Genomic DNA, 21,270 nt, shown 5'->3' on the forward strand with positions numbered 1-21,270 from the left:
TAAAGGATTTCTCAGAGCTTCTTCTACCTGCCACGCTAACTGCATTTGGCCCAATCATTCTTATGAAATGATTGGCTTTGCCTGAGATAAATCGAGTCTTTTTCGTCTGTTATCATCAGTGCTCGAGGCACCTAATCAGAATGGAAACATTTCAGAACAGGGCCTATTATTTAGACTAATAATGGCCACCGTGCTTGATTTGACTGTGGAAAAGACGATAGGGATGACTGAAGTGCTTCAAGGTGGCGACTCATATTTTAACTTATTATAATTTAACTGGCAGCAGTGTTTGGAGAGAAAACAAGGCCTGACCTAGACCAAGCGAGACTGCAAGGTTATGGTATGCAAATATGTCGCACTTGTCAGATGTAATTAAAGGATGAGGGGGCGCTAAAATTTATGAGGGACTCGGCATAGAATTGCATTAAAATCTTTTAATCCTTTGTCACATTAATGAAGGGTTAGCCAAGTGACAGCGATGACACAGGAAATTATGAATAAACAGGTGTAATGATTTAGTTGCGTGTTTGTCTAAAGATGCATAATGCCTGAGCGTGGGCAGGGCAAAGACTTGTTAATTAGATATTCAAAACTGAGTGGAAAGTGTGTGTTTTTCTTAATATAATTAGAGGGTCAGAATGTGTTGGAGGCGTTGGTTTTGACTGAATTTTTTAAATGTGAAATACAAATTTGGTCCACAAGATCCCTTGAGGAAAAAATGTGTCTTGGTGCAACTGGCTTTTTGTTTGCCCGTTGTCTTGAAGGCCTTTCATTTTCTTGCTCGCGTTCTGCATTTTGCATCAACAAACATCACAAACCTTGAACATTATGCGAAAACGGCAACACGTAAGGAAAAGGCTTCGCTTTGTGACACGGCGTCAGCACTCCAAGCTCAAGCAGGCTTTTGGTTTCTCTCGAGGCAACTGAAGTCAGAGTCAGTTAAGTTGAAACCTCGAGGGTTTGCAAAAATAAAAAAAAAAGACTCAATTTGAAGTATTTTGCAGTGAGTATGTAACTAGTGCTATGGCAGCAAAACAGGCAACTGAGCAGCAGGATTGCTAGATTAGCAAAAGAGTTTTACCTTCGATGTAGTGGCACAGTGTGCCTGGGTGTACTGTTGAGTTTGTATGTACCTGTGTGGGAATAAAAGGGGCAAGTGACTGCCTTGAATTGAAAATGTCATTTTTTCCCCACTTTTCACAAGGGGCCTAGTATTTTCAGACCCTACATGGGAGGACTCTGAGAAACACTGCAAAAATATCAATGCTGTAAGTGGTAATGAATACTCAATATGTTCTCATTAACAAATAATAAATGTGCACATATTGATTATTGATTTTGCAGCAGTACATCCACTATAGGGGGAATGAATGGATAGCTTAAGCCTGTTTCCTGCCATCACTCAATAGGTTTTCCTTCCCAAAATTAAACATTTAAAATTCAAAGTCAGGCGATAATTAACTGTTGCTAGAACAAATTTAACCATCTTGTATTATATTACATGTAATATAAGCAGAACTATTATAGTGATGTCACCTGCCAGACACACCAGTAGTAATTAATTTCCATGTTAGCTAAGACTAGTAAGATGTGTAGTGAAGGAAATTTATAGATGGGGACCAAACACTAATGTGTTCAGTGTCACTGAATATGAAATATAGCTTTTGTCGCCCTTTGTAGATCAGGGTCTGGCTGCTGTACTGGGGTCAGCTTGCACTCAGCTTCATCATCTCTCCAGGCTCTTGGCTAGTTTTGTGTCAGCACGTTTGTCTGTGTAGATGGTAGGGCTGTTTGATACTGCAGATTTTGGTATTGATCCGATACAGGGCCAGAATAAAGGCAGCTTTTGTAGAGGCAAGCATTGTGTCATGATTTGCAAATTCTGAACACATTTCACTAGCCGCTAAATCACTGTGATTTCTGCTCTCCACTACAATTAGTTAAGAGGACAAAAGCTTTTCATGTCTTCTGAAGATGTGAATGTGACTGTCTCTAAAGTACTTGGCTCAACCTCTGTTCTTTAAATGTGCTATATGCTAAAAATAAAATAAAATTGACAGTCAACACAAAAAGGTTCAGTGATTTTTCATTATGCATGTTTGAAGGATATTTCTTTATTTCTAAGAAGAAAACATGTTTTGTTTAACACACGTCAGTGGGCTGCATACTGAACTTAGAGGACAGAAACAAAGTATTGATCCCACTGCGCTAGTATTGATCTGATACCAATATCAGTGGTGGTATCAATGCTATCATTATTCAGATCAGTCTGCTCAGCTCTAGCAGGTGCTTGCAAAGATGTTCTTTTTCTTTCCATCTGCCCAGCGTCTAGATTGTATCTGAAAACTGTAACATAATCACTGTGTTTACTGCAGTACTGAAAAGCTTAATATGATCATGCTACTTTGGAATTCAGCACTAGAAACACACATACAGATAAGTGAAGATTTTGTAATAAATACTGGATAAATTCTCCCGTTTGGTGGTGCCCTTTATTGTTCATATAGTTATTAATTTTGTGCACTTTAAGCACATCACCAACCAGCTGCAGTATTTGTACAGTGATAACTTAACATAAGGATACATATTAAACAGAAGTTGTCTAATCAGTCATAGGAAGACTACTTTTGCCAGCTAAGTTCAATATTCACATTTTTCTTCCAGTGGGAAAGTTGTAAGAGCAGTTAATGGAAAACGGGCCTTTTGGTGCAGGTGGACATGGAAAGCCACTAGTGAGGAGCAGGTCTGAATGTAGGGGGGAGGAAAAAAAATAGGGGAAGAATGAGAGCCAAAGAGAGGGAGATGAAGTGAGGGAGTGGGTGGTAGCAGGATAGGTAGGAGGGGGTGGGGAGGAGGAGTGAGAGGAGATAAGTAGGTTAAACTTCCTGAGCTCAAAATAGCTATCTTCTCCATCACATGGTAGCCAATCTGCCCAGGGGAGCCTGGCCATATACAGCAGAGCCTCAGCGCACTCGCTCTTTCTAATCTGCACTCCGTTTTATTCTCTCCTCCGACTGCATCAAAATATCACTATATCTATCTGGGGCAGGGCATCTGTGTGAGCCAGTAGCCTCGGGCCCGATGTGTTACGTTTAGTGTTTTTGAGCGTGTCTGTTTGTGTGGGCGTTTCCTCTTTTCATTTCCCCTTATTGTAGCATCCTTCCATATTATGAAATAAACCCTTAATCTCATCACACACCTAACCGCCACCAATTTAGACAATTCTGTTAGACAAATTGACACGATGACGAGTTCAGGGACAGTTTGAGGGGTTTAGATAGAGCACACTTAGAAATGAGAGAATCGTTTATTTGACTAGTTTTCTAGCAGAGGCTAATTTAAGACGGATTCAAAAACTGAGAGGGAAAAAAGGTGATCCTGCAGCCTTTTTTTAAGTGCCTGTGCCTGTGTGCGTGCATGCGCTTGTCTGCTTGTCATTCCCCATGCATCGCCCTGCGTTTGATCTGTCAGACCTCAAAAAACACAAGTGCCTGTGTATCCTTTGACCTTCCATTCTTCGTAGTATCAAACACAGTCAGTCTCTCTTGTCTCTCGCTCTCCTTCTAGGCCCTTCCCTTTTTCCTAGAACAGATGCTTGTCATATGCCCTCTTTGTCTTTTTTTTTTTTCGTAGATCTCGCCTTCGCTATGAGGCAGTTTTGATTATGTTTCACCTCCATTCCCTTCCCAGTGTGTTTGTGTGTGTGCCGTATTGGTATTCCAACCTATTCCGCTTTCCTCTGGAGAAATTGGCTTCCTTTGATGGGCCAGGGGAAAAACCACTAAAAGACAAGCTTTGACTTTCTTGCTTTTTCAGTCTCCCTATCTATTTCGCTCACCTCCTACTCTTTGCTTTTGCTTACTTGTCCCTAGCTCTTCCTACTCCATCTCCCTCTCTAAATTTCTCTCTTATTCGTTCTTTTCATGTTGGTTTCTCCTCTCCTTTCTGATGGGAATAAAGAAGTCTTCGTCTTATGCTTCCGTCTATTCAGATCAAGTCGAATACACACACAGGCACACGCAGCTTAAACACTTACCTTCAATTACTTAGCCCATTTGCCTGGATGTGCCTATGTGTTCAAGTATGTGCTTTATTTGCAGTAAAAGACACCTTGTGCCACGGGTACGTACAGTGATAAATCTCTGGGATGAAAGGGAAGGATAGTCGCTGCGGGGGGTAAATTGAGGTAAATTGTGTGATTGAGAACTTAAAAGCGGGCCAAACATCAAGCCCATTTGGGACGCGGCGGGGTGCATGCTTTCCACGCGGCTTCATTTGTCTGTTCCTCATGCTTTCAAAGGCACACCTCAGGAGCAGAGGTACGCTGTACATCATGACCTAAATCACTTAATTATGCGCTGTGGTCTCGTACTTTTACCCTCGCGCATAAGAAGTCATCAAATGAGTGTATAATTGGTACACAGCAAGTGTAAAGTGAGTGTTTGTCAAAGCTAGCTCTGTGTCTTGGCAGCATTGGTCAGTCATCACAGAAACAGTTCGTTCTAGTGGTATGAAGGAGAGTCATATTTTAATCTGCAGTCATTTGCACTTGGTGGAATAGCTCTGTTCTGGTACCTCACTACCTTTTAACTCGCATACGTAATATACAGAGCAGGCATCGGTAACAACAGGTTGATTAATTAAGTTAGAGCTTTAAAGGCAGAGCTGAGGCAGAGGTGGGTTGTAAAGCAGCTTGCAGATGTGCTGAAACTGTGGACAGGCTAAAGCAGCTTAAACACAGCAACAAGCCTCAGAGAGAGTGGATTTGTAGAAAGGAAAAAGCAGAGTCATCAACACTTGTGGGATAGTATACATATACAGTTGGGGTGTCCAACATAAGGCCGGGGGGGGGGGGGCAGAATTGGCCTGACAAAGACTCCAATATGGCCCACTGGAAGGCTTTGGGAAATGTGAAGGAATGCATATAGATTCCTATTGATAAAGATTAATTCATACCATTCATATTACAACAAATAGTTAAGTAATAGATAATCAGATAACTAACTTATTAAATAACAAGTAACTATTATATCTGATATAGAAATTTTTTTCTACTATAGGGAAAAAAGAACATTATTATAATTACAGGACAATCTGGACAATGAGCTAACAGAAGCGTTTCTGTAATTTTACACATTTATCAATGTTGAAAATTGAGACACAGTTGAAATTGCATGTCTTTTTTTTGTAATAAAACATGCCAGTTATTGAATGTTTAATTAAATGTCTTTGCACTGATAGAAAAGGGAGTTTAGTGTTTACTTTGACATCCCTGCATTAAGTGATATTTAAGGAGAGTGGCTCAGCTTTTTGTAGCCTCCTTAAACTAACGCTAAGCCTCATTAAACTGATGATGTAAATTTAATGCAAGGATTAGTTGGTCCTGCAAAAGATGCTGTAGGTGAGCTTTATTTTTTAATTTTGTTTCAGTTAATTATTTCCTCAGTGGCTCCTGATTATCATATCGTTGGTGGATATTTAAAGCAGAAAAGCAGCAACAATTACGTTATCTGGTGTTTAATGATGGCCACAGAGCTCGCTTTCATAGACATGTTAGCATTATCAAATGTCGATGTCACAGTTGATGCAGCTTCAGTGGCATAAGCGCCATCATCATTAATCAGTCAGTTTGGGAATGTTTCCTAGCAACTGGAACAAAACCTCGATAGCAAGACCAGCACGTTCAAGTTCAAACAGATATATACTGAGATGTGCTTTGTTGACAAGAGCAAAATACTCAGGCTTCTTTTGATGCAGGTACATGTCTCTTGTAATGCCTTGCAACTGCACTGAAGTATCCGTCTCTCTCCCTCTCCTGTTTCTGTTCTTTCCTCCCGCTATTAGGACATGGGTCCTACCAGCATGCCCTCTGTGCCCCTTATGGTGGGGTGCGGCATCTCCTGCACCGCTCTGCTCATCCTGCTGCTAATATATGCTGCCTTCTGGAGGTGAGAGCTCACAAACACACTGAGAGACACATTTGATAGAGTAATGGCAGTGTCAGTATTCATACATCAACTGTGCTCACAGTGGTCATTTTCTCACTAGCAAAGTCTCTTTTGTGTCTGTCATTTGCTTTGCCAAAAACTCCAATGAGGCCTAATAAGGAACAAATGGTTCAACTACGGTGGGGGGGAGGTGGTGATTAGTTTGTATTTTGATTACACGCAGCAGATGGCAAACTCAAGCTAATGTCTCTGCAATGTCCAGAAAGTCACTGTTCAGTCCATCAGTCTGTCATTAATGCTTACCGCACACGCCTGTCATTTCTCCCTCTTTCCCGTCTCTCGTTACTCTGCTTTTAGGTATATCCGGTCGGAGAGATCGATCATCTTGGTGAATTTTTGCCTCTCCATCCTGGCCTCCAATTTATTAATTCTGGTCGGACAATCACAAACGCTTAGCAAGGTAATGACTTTCTGCTCTTTGAGTTACACGTGAATTTTCACAGGAATTCTTGTCCATGTGCTTGTGATTCCAATAATAGTGCTTGTGACTAAGCCTCCATTGCCTAGACACAAAACTGCCAAAAACCACCAGGGTTCAGAAGTAGACAAAGTTCATACAGTGGAGTTCTCAAAGCAGGCATTCTAAGTCTTCTGACTAAGCAAGGCTGAACTGTGTGGTGGTCAGCATCGATCAACCACACAGCAGTGCCAGGTTGAACTCGTGTTCTTCCACTCAGTATTTTTGACTTTGTACTTTCTATTTTGCGGAGGTTTCATATTCCCCTGCCAAACCCTAAAAGATGATTCGTGACGTCTCTTCTTAAGAACTTTTTGTTTGTTTGTTTGTTTAAATAGCACCTCTCCGTGTGTTGTAATCCCTTGTCTCTCTCGATTACTTTCTTTATTCACTAGGGCCTCTGTACTGTGACTGCTGCCTTCCTGCATTTCTTCTTCTTGGCATCTTTCTGCTGGGTGCTGACTGAGGCGTGGCAGTCCTACCTGGCAGTCATTGGCAAAATGAGGTCACGACTCATTCGCAAGCGGTTTCTGTGCCTCGGCTGGGGTGAGTCCACACAGTATCACACGTTTTAAAATAGTGTGCAGTGCTGTAACGGTCCTAAAGCTCAGTCACCTCAAAGTGGATGAAAAAAATTAATATATAATTAATAATAGAGCCTACCTGAATGTTCAGCAATATGCTAAGCTAGTGTAGCTGTCACAGTAGTTGCCATAGATATGCAAGTCTGTCGCATTTTCTTTGTACCATCATCTTTTGGTTCCTGGCATGCACTGTACCAGACTGCAGTGATTCTCACACACAGACACAGCCCGTGTCACTGATCTGTGGTAATAAAACCGACTCAGTTTCCTCCATAATTACAGTTTCATTCCCAAGCTCTGCCTGTTTGAACAGAGAAGCTAAAGGGGCCACATTCTTTGCTGATCTGACATTATTACAGCTACCTTTTCACTCAGACAGGGAGCACAAGCTGCTTTCACTGACAGAAAAATATATTTCGGGGGGGCTTTAAGGTTGGTTTTTTGCTGATAGGAGAAAGCGGGAGAAGAATATGAGTTAAAATGTGATAATAAATGTACCTGAAATCTGGGCTAAGATTGTAATAGCCCTTTGCATGCATCACCCCTGAAATTATTCCTGTTGAGTTTTCTCGCGTGATATTGCTCAACATTTGTCTGCCATATTGGTTGCAAGGGGGGAAAAATGCATATATCCTGGATGTCATTGGTTCCCCCTGGGTAAAATTGGTATAAAAAAAGATGCTACACCAAAATCCTTTTTTTTTTTTTTTTTTTGGTTCCTAGTAGATTTCCACAAGTGCCTATAGTGACAGGTGTGTTGCTAGGGATAAATGGGGGTCACTGACCAGTGTGTAGACCTGTGTGACTGGGGCATTAACAATTATTTTCCCAGCAACTGCCATCAACCTCCAGCAACCACAATTTTTTCCCTAACGACAGGTGGTTGCCAGATGGTCACTGACCAGCATCTAAGCTTGTGTGATTAGGGCACTGTGCACTTCATTCTACTTTTTTATTGTGATTCTCACATGTCCAGAAGACAAGTTAATATCACGTTTGACGATCACGTGTCTGCAAAACCTCAAAAGATAAGATTCTCATTTCCAGCACACAGAGCATGCTTTGTTTTGTTTTTTTCAAAACGCTGCTCTGCTAATCTGCATCTTTGATTCATTCTGTCGTTTTGTTGCTGTTTCTTGTCTGTTTAATTGCAACTGCAGATACATTTAGCCGGTGAAGCTCGCTTCTCTTCATCGCCAATGGCGTGTCCAGCGGGGTGGCCTGGGGACCAGACTGGCCACCCCAGGTGCCACCCCAAAGGCAAAACAATAAAATTCAATCAAATATCAAATGTCCGATTATGTTTTCACGGTGACGCTCAGATATCCGAGTGTAAGTGAATGCAGCATCGCTTCTGCGCTATGCGCATCACGTTAGCAAAGGTAGGAGAGCCAAGCGCGAAAGACGGCACTGCAGGAAACAATTTTTCGGTGAAAGAAAATGAGGACAGAATAAATGTCCCGGTAAGTAATATCAAGTTTGTTGAGTTTAGTAAACTTCGGTGAAATTAGAATACCAAGGAAAAAAATAACACTTAAAGAATTATTGCAGCTGTGGAATATTTCAGACAGTATGCTACTGAGGGCAGCTAACATAAGAGTTATGCGTTATAAGATATAATCTAAGTCGTAACATTGCTGTATGGAGCTGCAGATTTGGTTGCAGGTTAACATAGCTGGACTGGCCATCGGGCATACCGGGCATATCCCCAGTGACTTATTTTTTATTTTTTTTGTAATGGCATGAACAATGAGAGGTGGTGGATTGGCCAGATGCAGGTCGATGTGTAGAAATAACTCCGTTGTTTGGTGGTGGCTATGGCGGGGCTTCCACAGAGGCAACAGGTGGACGAGGGAAGGGGAGGCAGGAGGAGAGACCCGAAGCAGCCACCAGTCCGAGTGTCAGGTGAACTGAACTTCAGGTAAGAAGTTATGACCTGCAGTCTATCTGGGTCAGATATAAACCAAGTTTAGGTGGAGTTTATTTTCATGTTGCTGACTTTTTACTGTCAGTTGCAATAACTCATACTGCGTTCTAGCCAGTTTGACGGAGTTTTTATACAGCTGGGTGGGTGCTATGATGTTACTGATAGTGAACTTTATTTTATTCATAAGGTTAGTAGAGTTGCCAACGGCTCCTTAAAAAAATGGAATGGTCCCTCGTTCAGAGAAAATATTACGCGTTTCGTATTGAGCTGAGAAGAGACGCAGTTTGTCCCGGACTTTAGCTAGAATGGAAAAAAGACACAAAGCTGGAGTTATTCTGTCTTTACGCTGCACAGCTGCCTCTTCTTCTCTCATTCTCTCCCCCTCCCTCTCCTGTTGCTACTTCAATCATGAAACTGATCAATGATCAGCTGATCGGCTTTTCTCTCTTGTTTGTTTATCGCCCACTTTGCGCCAGAAAGAGGAAACCAGCGGATATTGCGCTAAACAACAGCAGCACGTTTAAGCTTGATCAGCTGTTGTTAGAATGTATTTAATATTAATTTCTAGTATCAGCTGATGTTTGCTGGAGCCACAGCTGTAAAGCTGCTGGTCATGATGTCTGTTTAGATATGTGGTGAGAGGGAAACATGAAGATGAAACCAGGAGATGTCCTTACTGAACCATCAGAGCTGAACAGGTGATGGAGAAACAGGTTTACCTTTTAGGTGACATGAATGAGTTGAAGTTATCAACTGTTTCTGAGAGATAAATAACACCAGGATCCTTTTTTATGTAGCTGACAGCTGGTAACTGTGCAGGGGCGGGTCTAGCAAAGTTTTGCCAGGGGGCCAGGTAGGGCATTAACAGGGAAAGGGGGGCACAAAGAAATACTTTTCTTTCTTATTCTCATTTAAAATACCTAGTTTTTATTAAATAATTATCTAAATCTTACAACCAAAGTTTTTATCTGACGTAAAATGTATAGAAATCATACATATACCAACAAGACTGTACATCACTGTCACAACAGCATTTGTTTTCATTCAAAGGCTTTATGGCTTTAATACCTGGTGGGCCGGTCTGTAGTCAAAATGCCCGATTTTCTGTCCCAGTCCAGCCCTGCAGGTTAATACTGGCAGTGTCACCATGCCAGCTGACTGTATTTTATCATCAGCCAGTGTTGTTCTTTATCAATATTACCAAAGTTTACCATAAGGCAGCATAGAAAGTATTTACTTGCTTTCAGGTTTTATTCAAATATTAGTCTTTTCAGTTGTTTCTCCACTTTTTTCCTGTTTCAAAATCAAACACCAGTTTGTGAGAAGATTATCTTCTTTTTTTAACAGGCAGATAAAGTTTTGCATTGGCATTGGCTAATTTGTCAATTGTTTGTTACAAATGTTCGTATTTTAATTTTCAAAAATGTTTTTGCCCAAAACATATGTGCACTATATGTCAGTAAAAATACTATGCAAATATTGCTGTCCTTGAATGCTGAGTAAGCACTGACAAAGCACTGATTGTATCTCTTGTACTTTATCAACGCAGTATCTAAAAACTTTGCACCGTAGTGGTTAAAATCTCATTCTAATAAGAGTTAAAAGTGCATTTGGTTATTAGGTTTATAGGATTATTGAATTATGGTTAAGGGTTGGTAGAATTTTTTTTTTAAACATTATCTGCCAATTAAATCTGCCACCCTTCTCCAAATCTGTGCCCCTACCTGGCCCCCCCAACAAAAATTTTCTAGACACGCCACTGTTCATCGCAGTCTTTCTCGCTTCTTAAATAATAGTTCAAGTTGTCAAAACAATATGTGAAATCATTCACAACATGTTGTTATTTGCGCACAGCAGAAAAAAACATTTCTCATTCATTGTTAGCGCTTGCGATTGTTTTATCACATCTCGCCAAATCAAAGCCCAATTGTCTACAATTTGAACAATTACTGCTTTCTGTGTCTTTGTGATCAAAATAGATAATGCGCTTTCATAGCTGAACAGTTTCCCTTTTCTTTTTTTTCCCCCTCTTTCTAAAGTATGTTGGAATTATTTCAGTGTATAAACTGTCATACACTCCATGCTGAAAAGTCTCTAAAATTATGTAAATCTGCCAAGCAAAGTCACACGTTTTTGGCAAACTCATTTAAAGAATCTTTGTAGTTGCAGCAACTTTTGAACGTGGAGGATCCTGATCAGTTAAACATGTTACAAGGTCAACCGTGTGCCGGAAGAAGACGACGATTACCAAATGCTCCATCGTGTTTGCTGGAGATAAAGGAATCTTCAAACTTGGCTGCTTTGATGCAAAGTTGTTGTCAGTTATACTCAGAAAAATACTAGTCTGGCTCACGAGGCTTTCAGTGTCAGTAAAACTTGTCATAGAAACCTGTTTGGAACTCAGCAGCTAAGGGGAGTCTGTCTGTCTTTCTGACAGAACATCTAAACATTTCGACCACCTTGGTTTTTCACAGCATCAGAGGAACTGTTTATTTTGACGGCTGTTTCGGTGATTTGTTCATTGACATTTTTTGTTTTCATCAAGGTTTTGTGTGAGAAACAGCCTTTTGCAACTGTGTTGAATTGTATTTCTGCATTTATGGGCTGCATTGGGAAGGGCATCTTCCGTCCTTAGAACTTTACCACCTGATATAAAGAACAATGTACCAAAGCACTTTGGAAACACAGTAACAGCTACTTGTTAATAATGACCAGCTGAGTCTTTAACTTACTAGAGATTCAATGCATTTAATGACCCCCAAAAGTGTTTTTTTTTTTAAGCCGACCAACTAGAAAGACACTGGATTGGAAGTCTTTGAATCAAAGCAACAACCGTCCATCTTCATTTAATGTTAAAGTTATCAAAAAGTCACTTTTTTGTTCATGAGTCTAACACTGCATGACTGTACACGCGAAGCACGTTTGATCACACTGAGTGCACAAACACAGTGACTTCATTAATTCTCTCCTGACTCCCCTCCATAAGCATTAATATGTATTGCTATGCGCTTGTTTGTCGTTGCCATGATTTTCCTGGAAATCTGAACACTTTGACAGGCGCGTTTGTGAATTCCAGTGAAGAAAGCACGGCGTTTGTTTCAAAATGCAGAATGCATGAATTATCACATCCAATATAATGGTGGCATTCTCTACACTTAGCTGATAATAAAGGTGTCTGCCGTTTCTTTTACCGAAAACATCCGCTATCCTCGGATGCCAGAGGATTGTCAGCGTGGCAAATGAAGACCCTTTCATGAATTGGATTCTGATTGAGGCACTCTTGTGTGACATGCATTGGTGATGGAGAGCAGCAGGACAGGCTTATTTTACATGAAAATGTAACAGCTTATTATGCCATAGTGTTGAAATTGTTGGCTGTATTATGCTTAACAATCTTCATTTGCTCCGTTCTAATTTATATCCCATTTTTCTTCACCGTATGCTGTTATTTGCTGCTTCATTTCCCAAAAGGCATTCATTACAGCTTTCTACTGTAATTTTATCTAACTCAGCCAAAGCCCCATGTGTAAGCTGTCTCATGCATACACATTCTCAGAGGGTGTCACTCTTTACAGGTAAACTCTCTCCTCTCCGCCTGTGAGTCTATGTCACTTTTTTTTTCCCCCATTTGTGCCGCATGTCACTCTATTATGCTGTGACCTAGACGACCTGATAACTCAACAGGCAGCAGGGATGTTAGATGGGATGTTAATCAAAACATATGATAACATCAGCACAACCCTAGCAAGATGAGCAGTGAGATAGCACAAAAAAAAAAAAAATCACAACCCCCACACCCATTTCATTTCACTTGATATTGATCCCACAGGTCTAATCTGCCAAGTCACTGATGCCCTAACCTGATACAGAGCGAAATGTATACGCTGTGCAGTTACAGAACGCGAGGAAGGCTCCGGGCGCACGGCGGGGGCGCGTGCCAGCTGTTCAATTATCCGACACACTTGCAGATGCACACAGAAAGCGTGAAACGGTCGAGCATAGTGGAGAGGATCAAACGGCTTATCCTCCTCTCGTCCATTTCCCAATTTTCTTCCCCAAATTATGTGATTGAAATCGGTTGCCATGGCAACGGGAGATTTCGGGGCGGGACCGGATCTGCGTTAGATTAGCAGCAGACCGTGTAAGCCTGAAGTGTAGGTGCGCGGTTTGCCGTCCTACATAGAGTTAAATGCTAGACTGATGATGTTGACTAATTGAAACTTCGCTGGTTAGTGGATCGGCCTGGCTCTCCACCATCTTATTTGTTAATGTTAATGTGACTTTTTCTAATTGCTTTTCATTTGCAGCCATAATCACAGCTTTGTTAATTACATGAATATTTCAGAGCCAAGCTCATTACAGGGCCCGGCATATTTCCTTCTGTTTCTGGCACGCATTCTGCGACACTTGGTCTCACTCTCTTTCCTTCTCATTTGTGCGTAGACACACACACACACACACACACACACACACACACACACACACAAATCACTTGATTTAGCTAATTATTGTATGACTTATTGACCACTCCTAGTTATATCTTGCATTTTTACAAACTGCCTCTAAATCTCATATGCTCAAGTACTCCTGGTGCTGCTTGCACACACCCACACTGTGTGCTTTGCGTCGCCTATGACTAAAATAACTTCCATCTATCTAACCCCAGTTTTCATGCTTGTAGCTAGACCTCATGTCAGGAAGTACAGAGCGCTGGGGTTACCTATAGAGCGCCCAGTCACTTTGAATCATACATTCATATTACACTCTATTGCATGGCTGCTTAGCATTTTAATGAAAGGAGCCTTATAGAGTTGTTCATACTGGGAAATCTTATTGGGCCGACATGCTTCATCGTCCCCACTAAGGCTCTCTTTTATCTTTTGTCTCACACTTTTGATCTTTCTCCCCATGTCTGTCTGTAGGTCTTCCAGCCCTTGTTGTAGCAGTGTCAGTGGGTTTCACCAGAGCGAGAGGTTACGGCACAGCCAGCTAGTGAGTATTGCTTCCAGACCTCCTGACTTTGTCTCAGTCTATGTGAATATCATCACTAAATACCAGCTTCAACCATGCATTTGTGTGGGCTAGAGGCAGAGTACCATTCATTGGCCTCATTGCTGATGAATCAAAATATGCAAGTGTTTTTCCCCTTGAGGTGTTCAAACTAAAGTTTATTTCATAGGCGAGTATTTTTATGTATTTAGTTTATTCAGTCAAAGCAGCCGTGTGTGTTATAAACAGCTGAGTGTGTAAACCCCAAATCTATTCTTTTACATCAACATCATCAGTCTTTTCTCCATGTATCCATGTATCTATTCATACAGTTGCTATAGTATATTTCTTTCTTCTGTGCCACAGGAGGACAGTTGCCTATCCCAGCATGCACTATGTTCAATACGCAACACATCTTAGCTGCTTATGTAGTGGGCATGGTATAACATTGACAGTCCTGTTCACTGCAGGGACACATTAACCCCCTGAAAACCAGCTCTGATCGGCAGGTTAAATAAAACATATTTACATATCATGTGTGAAAACCTTAATCGTCAAAAACTAATCAGCTAATCAGCTTTTGATTTTTGTGGTTCTGTTAATATTATTGCAATGGCTCAATATCCAGCAACTCCACCACTGAAAAAAGAATTAAAGATTTAGATTTTCTAAATTTGCTCATAAATTAAGGAAATTATTCCAGCTTAGGGCCAAATGGCTTGTTTCTGTCATTCAAGTGAGAAACTAATAGTTTTAAGGTCTTCAATATAAAATTAATCTCCTTGCTGTCAAGTGTGAGCGCAAAATGACCTTTAAGGCATTTCAATAACCACGTCAAACAGGTGAAGCATGATTTGAATGTTTTGTTCAAGAATATGAAAATCCAAGGCAGCTAGGCTGACCTTTAAGCAAAATGTACACAAAAAAGCTTCATTACGTACCCAGTCAATAAAATGCATCTTAAAAAGGTTCACTTTCCCATATTTTACTTAACGTGAGGGCTTTGTGGAGGTTTTTTTTTTTTTTTTTTTTTTGGGGGGGGGTTCCATCTTAAGCTTTCTCTTTATTGAGCTGTAATTAAGATGACAGAGGGGTTTCCGCGTGCTCTGATGACATTACTGGAGGACACATTTAAGCTCATTAAGTCTCACTAGCTTGCAAAAACCAAATAAAATTTCCAGTTTGAGGATATGTTTTAGGTAATGTACATAATAAATTTGCTCAGCACTGAGGGCATTATTTACAGAAAGAGGCACTTAACCACACATTGAAAGGCTTTATCCCTCACCAAGGAAATTTGGAGTTAATGTGATACTTAATTGAATGTCTACTTGTTTTTGTTAAGTACTTGGCACTCACAGTAAGTGAAATGTGAGACCGGAATCTGGCGACGTGATATTTTACATGCTGTGATTTTTCTGTGTTTACGCACTTTTTTAACACCTCTCCTTTTTTCTTTTTTTCCCTCTACTAGTTGCTGGCTATCGTTGGAAGGCGGTTTGCTTTATGCCTTTGTTGGGCCAGCTGCTGTCATTGTATTGGTGAGTGCGTCACTGCTTCAGTTCAGTTCAGTTTTAGTTATATAGCACCAAATCACAAGAATGGTTGCCTGAAGGCACTTTATACTGTAAGATAAACACCTTACAATAATAGAGAAAAAAACAAACAACCAGACGTTCCCCTGTGAGCAAGCAATTAGCGATGGTGGGAAGGAAAAACTCCCTTTTAAAAGGAGCAGCAGAACCAGGGTCAGGGAGAGGGGCAGCCATCTGTTGTGAGCAGTTGGAGGTGGGACAAAATCCACACTGGAAGAGATTCAGCGTTTAGTAATGGTGTATAAACGGTGGTCTATAAACACATATAGAATTAAAAAGGGTGAATGAAGAAACACTCAGTGCATCATGGGAAGCCAACAGGAGCGTGACTAAGGGAGGAGTCAGGTTCCATCTACATGACGAAGTTACTTTCCTCTCAGCCAGCCGGCCTCTCTCTGTAGTCACATGGCACAAATATTCTCCAAATATTTTTGCAAAGTTAGCCTCCCAGCTTGGGGCATTAAAGCAAATGCATGTTGACCTCTGAGGGTTTTCCTCACTCGCGCATGCACATGTAAGCATACACACCCAGGGTGTACATGACACAATGATGAGCTGAGCGCTTTGATCGCTGAGTCTAAAATGTCAGCCCAGAAAAAAATAAAAACATATTCTAGCTGACAAGAGCTGCCGGCAATGCAGCGCAAGAGTGGACCTCCATCGCAGCTCTAGCCCCGAATCTCTCACTGTTATATGCATTTTCAAAGCATAGGGCTCTGTAGCCAATGTTTTAAGCATTATTATGGTCCAGTGGTATTTTCAGATCTAAATATGCAGCTAACTTGTGTTCCACGGAACGTAATAATGTGCGCTTTCTTCATTTTTGCCAGTTGCCATAAAGCAGACGGTTTTATGTTGAAGTAAATATACTTCTGTGTTGTACTACAGCAAAACTGAGTGCACTGATTGTATCTCAGAGGCGTTTTAATCATCTGCTTCTGTGTGCTGCTGTATGTGGCTCAGCTAATTTCTCCTAAATGGATCCCTGGGTAGATATTGCCACCACTAAGCTTAATAAGTCTGGATGGGGCATTAAAGTTTGGTAATTGCTGCCACTGGCGTTGCTGTTGTGTGTGTCCGTTTATAGCTTCTTTTCCTCTGTTGTTTGCACATGTACCGTACAGTACACGTCAGGAAGGAAACATGGATCAGACAGCACAGGTGTGCAGAGTGATATGCATGATTTTGAAGTAAATCCCTGACAAGCAAACAGCAGTTAGACAGTTTCTGCAAGCTGCAGTTTGAGGCACAAGGGAATACAGGATTATGTGCTGCTGAATATTCATCATTATGTTAATCTAGTGTCTTGCAATGCCACTGTTATTATTTAAAGGTTACATAGTCTGAAACTGAATGCAAAACAGTAATAAATCGCATTCCTTTAATTGAAAATATTAAATAGTGTTTATACACTTGTATAAAAACTCTAAATACTCGCGAGGTTGGTGCTTTATTTAAAAAAATGCAAAATGCATGACTCTAAAAAAGCGTATTTGAATAAGTTATAAGATGAAGAAGTTAAACATTCAAGTTTCGAAAGTTGGAGCAGTTTCATAAAACCCACCAACTTGCTTAAAGTTATTTTTCAGTGCCTAGTATGTCTTGATGCGCTTCCAGCTTTTCTCCTCCGCAATGTCAAAGTACGCTCCACACCCCAGCTGCTACGTGGTACCTGGCCCCCTGGTGTTGTTGCTGGGGCCGCACTCTAACAAACAGCTGTAATGAGAGCAGGGCGTTGGGCAGAGAAACACAGACCTTCCCACAGGACTCTTCTCTAATTAATGAACCTGGCCTTGGGCAAATAGCTGAGCAGGATGGTGCTGACTCACAGAGCCTGGGCCAGACATGACTGGCATGACAATAGTGCTGTCACAGTCTGGCACGTTGTAGGTAGTTGTCAGTAGCACACGCGAGACTGGAAGAGATCAGAGAAAGAGATTTTTTTTTAATGAATCGTAAATGCCACATGTACCATACTGACGATCCACCAAATGCTCTGTCTAGTTTGGTGATGTGCAGTACAGGAGCTCCACCGGGGACTGTGCTGTCTCCATTCCTGTTCACCTTGTACACCTCAGACTCAGTACAACTCCAGGTCATGGCACATACGCAAATACTCTTGACAGTTCTAGTGTTTGGATATATTAGTGATGGGTAGGAGGAGACGTACAGAGCACTAGTAGATGTTTTTGTGGAGTGGTGTGGCAGAAGTCATCTGCTTCTGAATCTGAATGAGACCAGAGAGGTGGCGATCGAGTCCAGAGGGAGGTGGACCGCTACACAGCTTTGTCTGTGATGGCATAGGCTATTAATGTGGAGGAGTACCCAGTACCTGGGCATCCACAGTGACAACAGACTGAACTGGAAGACCAACACAGAAGTTGTATACTAAAGAAATGGGATGAGCGGGCTCTTTTTCCTGAGGAACCTGAGATCCATCAATGTGTGCAGCAAAACGATGGAGATTTTCCATCACTCAGTTGTGGTGAGCACAGTGTACTTTACTGTGGTCTGCTGGGGGAGCAGCATCGCAGCTGGAGACACCAACAGACTGACTGAACTGATCAGGAAGGCTCTGTGATTGACTGTATCTTTTTAAATCACTACACACTCTATAATACAATATATCTGTCATGCAGTGTCATCTACCAGATAATGACATATTATTATTATTATTACTATTATTATTATTATTATTGTGATTATTATTATATGCAGTGAAAGGAAATATGAGTATTTTCCATTTCATTTCTAAGAAATGGGATTTGAGCAGAAATTAGGCTTCTGCAAAGGATGTGAAAACCAAATATTTAACATGGTACGTGTATGTCAGACTCTAACTGTTCAGCCGCTTAGTGGTTGTAATTTTTGGCAGACATGTTTTCAGCATATGGATTTTTTCCTCTTAGCTAGTAGCAGCTCTTGGCATGAGCTGAAGGAGGTATTCAGGCAGACATTCAGTTTAAGAGCTTGGTAAGAATAGGAATGCATTGTAGGAGCTGTGTAGGTACGCATCAGGGTGTGAAAATCACTTGTCACTTACCGCTCGCTCCTCCAGCAGACTTCCCAAAGAACCTGATAAACGATCAAACAAAGAATAGGCAGAGAAACCCATGGCTGATGGAAGAACGCGTATGAGTGAATGCTGGCAATCAGGATTATGACGAACATGTCGCTAGCACAGGAAATCTCCCACATGGGCAGGATTTCAAAGTAGAAGGGGTCTACATGTGGCAAGCCTCGGCTCAGAGCCATGTGCAAGTGCGTCTTATTGAATCTGTATCACTGGGTCACTGCTATAACCCAGATGTTTGGCAGGCTTAACAACGGACTCCTCATTAGTAAGAGAAACAAGTATGAGAAGCAGTTTTTTAAAGCTTTCAGAACTGCCATAATTATAGGTTAAGAAAAGTACAGGACCTGCTCATTTAAAAAAAAAAAAAAAAAAACTTCTGTCCTGTGCTATGTGGATAGAAGGAGTAGGATGAAACCAATGAAAGGAATGTCTGTTACCTTCAGTTCACCAAATTAAAGCTGAATTTGTTCATGTAACTTAATATGTTGATTGTCTAGATTTTGCTAGTTGAAGCATGACATAATTTGACGTAGGAATTAGTAAGTAATAAAACCTTTAGAAAAAAAGCCTATGCTTGGCTTCAATAGTATACATAATACTTTGTATAGTTCATAAATAGATGCTTTTATTCAACCGACCCCAGGGCCAAGTCAGCTCACTCTCCCTGGACAGTATTTACTCTTAGGGGAATAATGTTGTATCTTCTAGATATTAGTTTTAGTTTCTTTTGCCTTTTTTAAAAGACTAAGAAGTTTGTAGTGCAGTAAAAATAAGTAAAAGTACAAGCTTTTGTTATTTGCCCTTTTGAAACCCATTTTAAGATACGGACACATCATTTTTAGTATGATTATTATTATTTGTATTTCTTATGTAGATAAAGCTCATGTGTAGCATTTATTGTTTAGTAAATCCACTTAAATTTTTAATAATAAACATGTTGGGGTTTTTTTTTATTAAAAGTTCACAAACCACCATCTATTCAAATTGTTATGTATTTAAACTCTTATAGCCGTTACTGCATAGCAAAGATATAATATAATGGCATAATATTTAGAATCCCCTCATATCATTCTGTATGTTGTCAACATAAACAATAGCAGCAGGAAACATTGCCATAAATAGCTCTGTAACGTTATTATCACTTATTATTATCAATCTATTGACCTCAAAGGAGAGGTCAGAGGTCATGTGACATGATATTTAAAATCTTTATATGGCACTTTCTATCCAAATCATAGTTTTATGGCTTTTTGTCAGTTTTCAATCAATAAATCTTTAAGTTGACCTGGAAGACCTTGGTGATGTAAACCAAATTTTAATGGCTTGTTGATGTGACCCCACTCTACATCCCTACAGAGTTTTATCAAAATTCATTCAAAACTTTTTGAGCTATCGAATGTTTACAGAGTGGTTAGCAGAGATAATACAGATAAAATATACCATTACTAATGGCTTATAAACATTCATTAATTTTATTGACAATTAAAAATCAACTTGGTCTATGCGGCTTTTACAAAGTTGTCTTCAACCTTGTGAAACATTAATAAAAGAAAATACAAAGCCATTTGATCGCCTGTTCTCGACTCTTGTATCACAGCAATGTGTCTCTGTCTCTCAGGTGAATATGCTTATTGGAATCGTGGTGTTTAACAAGCTCATGTCTCGAGACGGCATCTCAGACAAGTCTAAAAAGCAGCGTGCTGGGTAAGTTGCCTGCACTTCACACACATACTTACACATAGACACACACACACGTCCATCCACGCACATTTGCTGCATTAGTTACATTTTCCCTGCTGTCAGACAAAGTTAGGAGCACAAAGTATTCATGGCAATTAACTAGAAATGCTTTCGAGGGTCTGAGCACGTACACCTACCTGTACATCTGTGCCTTCAGTAAAAATTATACAAAAAAAGGAAAAGAAACAGAAAAAATATGATCCAATTTGGCAACAAAATGACAAGACATCTGCTGTGTTTTGTTGCTCTGTGCAATGCATTTTACTTCGCTTTAACATACGCTACCCATCTAGTTTTGTGTGCTTGAAGTGACATCGCCGAATAAAGTGGATGTGAAAATCAATGGCAGATGGAAATCTAATTACATTCAATAAATACCTGGATTATGTGGATTAAACCTTCTATACTATTGAATCCTAACCCACACATACACACAATATACAGGCATATGTCTCTAGCTCCACCGTTGTTTGTATTAAAGTAGTTCGCTGCGCTCATCATCTTTCTCATTCTGAATGGCACTCCCACATCTAAAAATCCATGTTTTAATTTTTACACCTATTGATTCCATCATTTGTTCTCCTTTTTTTCTTTATGCTGTTGCATTTCCTCCAACGTCTATACAGTAGTGCACAAATGGAACTTTTAATTTGTTCGTAGCATCAAGGGTTAACAGTACAGCTCTGCTCTCCAGGGGGTTGATTAGCTTTTGTTACCCGGTGATGCAACCTGAGATTAAACCAGTCGCTGTGTACAAACACACCTACGCGCACACGAAAATACACACGAACAGGTGTATCCTCCTTTGTCGCATGAAAAGTCCTTGGCCTTATCCGAGCAGTAAGCACATTTCGTCCCCCGATTCTCAGAAGTGTGTTTACAGAAATAAAATGC

At 40.6% G+C, this 21,270-nt stretch overlaps 1 protein-coding gene across 12 annotated transcripts in view; it reads left to right on the top strand.

The window, feature by feature from the left end:
• The window catches only part of adgrb2 (adhesion G protein-coupled receptor B2), a 266,514-nt gene that overhangs the window by 204,856 nt on the left and 40,388 nt on the right, over positions 1-21,270 (top strand). For all 12 annotated transcript variants that reach the window (XM_085446299.1, XM_085446289.1, XM_085446294.1 and 9 more), the window contains 6 exons: positions 5,845-5,948; positions 6,306-6,408; positions 6,861-7,011; positions 13,899-13,968; positions 15,440-15,506; positions 20,255-20,340. In XM_085446299.1, coding sequence (XP_085302425.1) covers positions 5,845-5,948; positions 6,306-6,408; positions 6,861-7,011; positions 13,899-13,968; positions 15,440-15,506; positions 20,255-20,340 — 581 coding nt within the window. The remainder of the gene's footprint in view (positions 1-5,844; positions 5,949-6,305; positions 6,409-6,860; positions 7,012-13,898; positions 13,969-15,439; positions 15,507-20,254; positions 20,341-21,270) is intronic.

The sequence above is a fragment of the Copadichromis virginalis genome, linkage group LG22 (genome assembly GCF_057382275.1).
Source record: "Copadichromis virginalis isolate Kocher_CV1m ecotype Utaka linkage group LG22, C_Virginalis_male_GT1.1, whole genome shotgun sequence".
Taxonomy (NCBI): Eukaryota; Metazoa; Chordata; class Actinopteri; order Cichliformes; family Cichlidae; genus Copadichromis; species Copadichromis virginalis.